This window comes from Propithecus coquereli, unplaced genomic scaffold, assembly GCF_000956105.1.
Source record: "Propithecus coquereli isolate 6110/MARCELLA unplaced genomic scaffold, Pcoq_1.0 Scaffold74, whole genome shotgun sequence".
NCBI classification, from domain to species: domain Eukaryota; kingdom Metazoa; phylum Chordata; class Mammalia; order Primates; family Indriidae; genus Propithecus; species Propithecus coquereli.
The window spans coordinates 1,834,907-1,842,893 of record NW_012153507.1 but is presented as its reverse complement, the minus strand read 5'-3'; the positions used below and the strand labels follow the sequence as shown (position 1 = coordinate 1,842,893).

The 7,987-nt window shown below is 33.3% G+C and overlaps 1 protein-coding gene across 1 annotated transcript in view; it reads left to right on the top strand.

Annotated features, from left to right (window-relative positions):
- Window positions 1-7,801, top strand: part of MMS22L (MMS22-like, DNA repair protein) — a 159,989-nt gene extending 152,188 nt beyond the window's left edge. The window contains exons 22-24 of the mRNA XM_012661840.1: window positions 2,566-2,662; window positions 4,346-4,513; window positions 7,720-7,801. Of these exons, the coding sequence (XP_012517294.1) occupies window positions 2,566-2,662; window positions 4,346-4,513; window positions 7,720-7,801 (347 nt within the window). The remainder of the gene's footprint in view (window positions 1-2,565; window positions 2,663-4,345; window positions 4,514-7,719) is intronic.
- Window positions 7,802-7,987: the final 186 nt, after the last annotated feature.

The window sequence follows — 7,987 nt, the reverse complement described above, 5'->3', positions numbered from 1 at the left end:
AGATTTACAGATACAAATAGACTGAAGGAAAAAGGATGGAAAAAGATATATTATGTAAATAGCAACCACAGAAAGCCAAAGTGGCTATACAAATAAGTAGCTCCACATAAACTATTAATATTAATACTAATTCATATGGAATTGCAGAGGACCTAGAAGACCAAATCAATCTTGTAAAAGAAGAGCAAAGTTTGAAAACTAATACTTCCCAATTTCAAAACTTCATACAAAACAACAGTAATCAAGACAATGTGATACTGGCATCAGGGTAGACATATAGATAAATGGAATAGAATTGAGAGTTCAGAAATAAACCCATGTGTTTATTTCTGAACTCCCCATGTGTTTATCAACTGTTGTTGTTGTTGTTTTGTTTTGGGTTTTTTTGACAAGGATGCCGAGACAATTTAATGGGAGACAACAGTCTTTTCAACAAACGGTTCTACGTCGAATGGATAGCTACATGCAAAAGAATGAAATTGAACCGTTACTTCACACCATATACAAAAATTAACTCAAAATGGATCATAGACCTAAATGTCAGAGCTAAAACTAAAAACCTCATAGGAGAAAGCACAGGAATCAATTTTCAAGACTTTGGATTTGCCAGTAGATTCTTAGCATGAGCCACAAAAGAAAAAAAGAGATAAGTTGGACTTCATCAAAATTAAAGGCTTTTGTATTTGAAAGGACACTATAAAGAAAGTAAAAAGACAACCCACAGAATGGGGGAATATACTTGCAAATCCTGTCTGATGATGAGGAATGTGTATCTAGAATATATAAAGAAGTCTTAATAACAAAAAACTGAATTTAAAAATCGGCAACAGATCTGAATAGACATTTCTCCAAAGAGGATAAACAAATGGCCAATAAACACCTGAAAGGATGTTCATGGGGAAATATAAATCAAAATACACTGAGATACCACTTCATAGCCACTAAGTTGGCTATAATGAAAAACTCAGATAATAAAAAGGATTGGGGAAAATGTGGAGAAATCAGAGATCTTGATTTCATGCTGTTGGGAATGTAAAATAGTGTAGCCACTTTGAAAAACAGTCAGGTAGTTCCTCAAATAGTTCACCAAAGTTACTGTATGATCTAGATATTTTACTCCTAGATATATAGAGAGAGAGATAGATATTTTACTCATACACATACACACACGAGAAATGAAAACATATGCCCACACAGAAACTTATACATTAATACTTACAGCAGTATCATTCATTCATTATAGCCAAAAGTTAGAATGTCCCTCAATCGATGCGTGGGTTAAAATTTATATATCCATAAAAAGAAAGTTAATTGGCCATAAAAAGGCATGAAATACTGATATATGCTATAACAAGGGTGAAACTTGAAAACATTATTCTAACTGAAAAAAGCCATTCACAAAAGTCACATATTACATTATTTCATTTATATGAAATGTCTAGAATAGTTCACTCCATAGAGACAGAAAGTAGATTAGTGATTGCTTAGAGGGAATCAGGGGATAGCTAGAGTGGAGTTTCTTTTTGAGATAATGCAAATATTCTAAAATTGACTGTGATGGTGGTTGGACAACTCTATGAATGTACTAAAAGCCATTGAACTGTATACTTTAAATGAGTGAATTGTATAATGTATAAATTATAATAAAGCTTTTTAAAAAAAGATTATCCAGTTTAAAAGAATAGTTCATTTCATTTAAAGAAATAAACTGCATCTAATATGAGAATTATAAAAAGTTGAGTAAAAGGCAAGGAGGCTGCATGTTCCTTATCCACTAGCCTCATGCCATGGACATTATCTACAGCTTAATTGATTTATGTTCATCATCTGTTTTGTGCTCCTGCTATAATGGATTATAGTTTGTGAAAATTTTCTTATTCTCAGAGGAAGCATTTTTTCTTTCTAGCTCCTTATATTGTCAAAAACAACATAACAAATTTAATAGCTTTCAGAACATGTTAGGTTTTCAACATCCTTTCGTGATATTTTTGCATTATTTTTGTATACAAGTACACAATTTTAAAGGATTTGGTTAAATATTTAGAGAATACGATTGTTCTTTATATACTTTGCTATCTTTTGAAAGGAAGATACATCACAAATACTTTTATATATATATTTTGCTGTGTTAAGCAAAGAGTGGTATCTAGTTTTCTACTCATATATTAATATTTGTGAGGGGTAGGAAGAATATGCTTATGAATTTTTAAAAAGTCAATCTGTGAATCAGCTGAATTTTTAATGGTTTTGTCAGCATGTAACAGTGTTTATAGGATTAGGATGGCATAGTGTTTTTGAATATAGGCTCCTGTCTAAGAGACAGACATATCTTCACATGTATTCTTTCAGTTGTAACACTAAAAATACTTTTAAAGTTGCTATAGTTTCTTAAAATGGGAGATAGGTATTCTTTAGAATAAAACAAAAACTCATTTTGAAAAATAAAAAAGCATGTACATACTTTAAGAAAACAACATATTTTTCTAAATCAAGAGTGTTCATAAAAATGAGCATCCAGATGGTCAATTCAGACACAGTGTGTAATGCTATAATTTTTCCTCCTAGTTAAAAGGCTGGCCACAGAGAACCTGCAATACATGGTAAAAGCCTGCCAAGTGGGGTCAGAAGCAGAACCTGCCGCCCAGCTGACTTCTCTGTTTAGGTAACTGGAAAATACGCCAACTGGCAGGGAGACTATTGCCAGCCATTTGACAGCCAACATGTTTTTTAAATAACTAATTATCCAAAACATAATGTGTTACTACTTGTTTATAGTATTTCAATTATTGTATTTTTGGCAGTAGTTTTGTTACATTGTGTTGTTTTATTGAAAAATAGAAGTGCCAGGGAAAAAGATAAGTGAGCAGACTTAAAATTACCTGTGAATTGAGTAAGGAAGAATCTTGTGTGAACAGTCATGTATCACTTAACGACGGGGATACATTCTGAAAAATGCATCAAATGTGCCGTTAGATGATTTCATTGTTGTGCAAACATCATATAGTGTACTTACCCAAACCTAGATGGTAGAGCATACTACACACCTATGCTATATTGTAGAGCCTATTACTACTCCTAGGCTATAAAACTGTACAGCATGTTCTATACTGAATAATGTAGGCAATTGTAACATAATGGCAAGTATTTGTGTATCTAAACATAGAAAAGGTACAATAATCTTAGGGAACCACTATTGTTGACTGAAATGTCTTTATGTGGCACATGACTATATTTGAGAGGAAAAAGTGGGAAATGTGTCATGATGACAGGTGCACAGGCCTTCAGAGCTTGCTAAACATGTTATGTAGGCTCTATTGTAGAAGTACCCATCACTGGTTTTCAGACTTGCTTTAGATATTGTAGCTCCAGAAAGCTCCATTATGTTTAATTTGTGAAGCATGGACTTTCTAGGAGTAGATGTGTTGTTCACAAGAATAACAATGCAACTTGAGGAATATTTTCTTTTTCTTCCCTGCCTTGTCCCCTGTAGAGTCTTGTGCTTTCTGCTAGAGCAGTTTAGTATTTCTTTCTGAAGGTTTCTACCAGTTCACCTTTGTTATTCATTTCTCTACCTTACCACTACCATGATAAATAATTTGGGTCCATTTCCTTCACTCTATGTTGGATCTTTGATTCCTCAGTTTTTCTCTCATCACATAATTGGTGCTTGTCAAGAGTTCATAGTTTATTTAAATTGTGATCACTTGATAATAGATTTGTGAAAATTATAAAACCCTAGGAGGGGAGAAAAGGATTTTATATGATCGAAGATAAATGTTTGTTATCTACAATTTATTAAGCTGGATAAATTTAATTTAGTTGACTGGTAGTGGGAGGTAGAAATTTTAGGGTTAAATACATAATTTTTTATTTATAAAGGCCTTCTATGGGTTTAAAGTCGTTTCTATGTTCGGTTAAGGAACATAAAAACATGTTATGAATAATTTGCTTTCCTTATAAAAATATTGATTTGCCTGGAGATATAAAGGACTAAAAAATAACTAGGAAATCTGACTTTTTCTCCTTCTACTGTCTTCCACACCCACCCCACCTAGATTTCACTGTGCCCAGTAAAGCAAAAAACATTTCTGGGATTACACTTTTTTCCCTTATTCTCACTTCTGGGATTCCAACTCATTCCATCACTCTGGTCATGGCTCACACTGAAATAAGACATTTTTGTTCTTTAAAGTGTTACAAATAGTCTTCATATCACATCTCCATTCTTGCAGTAATCTTACATGAAATGATCTTTCTTGTGTTCAGATTATAGCTGATTGCCATGTAGATACCAGCACAAGAAATTGCCCCAGAAGTAATCTTAAGTAACCTCTTTTACCTTCAGGCAATTTATCCAGGATTATGGTATGAGATACGATTATCAAGTTTACAGCATTTTAGAAACAGTAGCAACATTGGACCAGCAGGTTGTCATCCACTTGATTTCTACCCTTACTCAGTCACTGAAGGATTCAGAGCGGAAATGGGGCCTTGGAAGAAATATCACACAACGGTATGTTTGATAATTTAATTACATTCTTTTGGACAGTGATTATAAAATCTTTATTTCATTTTATAGAAATGGCAATTTTCTTATTCCTCAAAATATGGGATATGTTCTTTTGAGGTGAAAAATGTTTCAATCCTGTGATTATCAGTTTTACAAAGTATGAATAGAAAGTAGTGTGGCTTTTCAACAAACTTCGCGGAGTTGATATATATATTCACATATTTTACCTTTCAAAGTGACCACTTTACAAAGCTGTGTATTTCAGCAGTGCTGCTATTGCTCAAAACACGTTCAGTGTTCCTTATTGAGAAATGGACTTAGCAGCCTCAGGTGTCTTGTTTATAAAAATTTATGATGACAGCCAGGCACAGTAGGTCACGCCTGGAAACCTAGCATTTTGGGAGGCTTAGGCGAGAGGATTGCCTAAGGTCAGGAGTTCGAGACCAGCCTGAGCAAGAGCAAGACCCGGTCTCTACTAAAAAAGAAAAAATAGAAAAAAGTAGCTGGGCATGATGGTTCATGCCTGTAGTCCCAGCTACTCTGGAGGCTAAGGCAGGAGAATCATTTGAGCCCAGGAGTTTGAGGTTGCTGTGAGCTAGGGCAAGAGACCCTGTCTTAAGGGGGGAAAAAAATCTATGGTGACAAGTCTTAACCCTTTGAGGGATGCTTGATTTGTTGAGTCAACTGTATCATATATATTCAGTGAATATGATAAGTGACCCAATTAGATAATATGGATTTTAGTCAAAAATGGGTAATAAGGCTTTTTTCCATATAGGCTTGTAACACAACCGAAAATAGTGCTGGACTATTTAGAGTAATGCAACTTTGTGGGAATAAGCCTATAGTTAGTTCCTAAAGAGATTGTTTTAGAGTACTCAGTATTCACAGTAGAACCCATGTGTCCTAAAGTTTGTTAAAGAATCATACTACAATTATGCATTGCTTAAAGATGCATACATTCTGAGAAATGCGTTGTTGGGTGATTTCGTCATTGTGCAAACATCAAATACAGTGCACTTATGCAAAACTAGGCTGTATAGCCTACTATACAGCTAGGCTATATGGTACTGCTCTTAGGCTACAAACCTGTGTAATATGTTACTATACTGAATACCGTAGGCAATTATAAAACAAATGGTAAGTATTTGTGTATGTAAACATAGAAAAGGTACAGTAAAAATATGGCACAAAACAACAAAAAATTGCACACCTGTATAGAGTACTTACCGTGAATGGAGCTTGCAGAATTAGAAGTTGCTCTGGGTGAGGCAGTGAGTGGTGAGTGAATGTGAGGGCCTAGCACAGTACACTACTGTAGGCTTCATAAACACTGTACACTTAGGCTACACTAAATTTATTTAAAAATTTTCTTCAATGATACGTTAACTTTAGCTTACTATAACTTTTTTTGCTTTTTAAGCTTTTTCATTTTTTAACTTTTTAACACTTAGCTTAAAACACCATCACATTGCATAGTTGTACTAAAATATTTTTTCTTTATATTCTTATTCTATAAGCTTTTTTCTAGTTTTAAATTTATTTTTTAAAAAATCTTTAAACTTCTTTGTTAAAAACTAAGACACAAACATACACATTAGCCTAGGCCTACACAGGGTCAGGATCATCAATATCACTGTCTTCTACCTGCACATCTTGTCCCACTGGAAGGTCTTCAGGGGCAGTAACATGCATGGAGCTGTCATCTTCTGTGATAACAATGCCTTCTTCTGGAATACCTCCTGAAGGACCTGCCTGAGGCTGTTTTAACTTTTTTTTATAAGTAGGAGGAGGAGTACACTCTAAAATAACAATAAGAAGGTACAGTATAGAAAATACATAAACTAGTAACATAGTCATTTATTATCATCAAGTATTATGTACTGAATTGTATGTGCTATATGTTTAAATGACTGACAGCACAGGTTTGTTTACACCCATATAACCACAAACACGTAACTAATGCATTGCTCTATGACCTTACAGTGGCTATGATGTCACTAGGCAATAGGAATTTTTCAGCTACATTATAATCTTATGGGACCACTGTCATTGTTAACCAAAATGCCGTTATGGGGCGTATGACCGTACTTTAATCATGTCATTTGTGCATGTATACGTATCAATATACATAGTCTAATAAATATGCATATTACCATTTTTAGTTGAAAATTTTTGACTATACAATGTTATATTTAAGATTTTTCTAGGAGACATGACTATATTCAATATAGCTTTCACTAACTAATGGAAGCCATCTTTTCAATACAGTAAATGAAAATGAAAAAAAAGGGAAAAACCAGAGAGACCATGCTTGTATAGCTTTTCTACGCCAGGGTGGAGCATCTCTTTTCTTCTCTTGCATAGTAACTTGGCTAGTGGAAGATTGGGTCACTTTAAATCACAGCTTTGAAGAAATGGTGTTTATTATTATATCATCACAAAAAAAGTTTGTGCAAAGACTGTCTAATATCTTGTTTCTCTGAGCAGTCTTCAAGTGTGAATGAAAAATGGGAGAGGCTTTGTGTGAACTGCCCTAATGTAGTATGCTGTTGGTACAGACGCCCTACTAGCCTGCTCCTTTGTGTATAGGGCTCATCCATGAAAGGGTTGGTTTTAAAGATTCTGAATAGCACAGGTATTTACACTAATGAAATAACTGGTAAGCACAATAAATCTTAAAAAAAAAAAAAAACACCTCAAATACAGGGAAGTACTAGAGAATCCAATAGGAGAAAGAATATTTTGTTATCAAAATTTGTTACTTCTAAGAAGATAAAAAAGAAAATGGGGTAATATACCAAAATTGTTACATACATCTATTTTATGATTATTGAATTTTTGTTTTAATACTTATGTTTGTGACATGTCTCCTCATTATAATCACTAAACTATATTCCATGAATGTATTTCATTACCTATGAGCATTATAGTATTTCATAAAGTTAATGAACTTTTTACATGTCATTCTTAGCCCACGTTTTATATATAAAAATCATACTGTTTAAAAAACTGTAAATCTTAACATCTAGGTTTACTCACAATACATATAAAGCATTAATTTTTAAAGGTATTATGCTAAGCCTACTGGATGGATAGATGGATAGACGAATGGATGGATGGGCGGGCAGGCTTAATTTGTAAATACTTAAAAATAATGAAAAAGAGGTAACAGATATATTTGCTTTCTTTTCTTTTTTCTTAAACAGGGAAGCCTATAGCAAACTTTTATCTCATCTAGGACAAATGGGACAAGATGAGATGCAGAAACTGGAAAATGATAATACCTAATATATTTTGTGCTTCATCTTCTCTATTGATTATCATTATCTAAAGCCACTTTGCACCACTCTAATTTCTATTTTTAATTAATTGTATAATGTTCTGGTAAAAATAATTTCTAAGACTTTTTCCTTACATACCTGTAAATAAAATGTATATAAATAAGGAAATAAAAGTTAATTAGTAACTATGTAA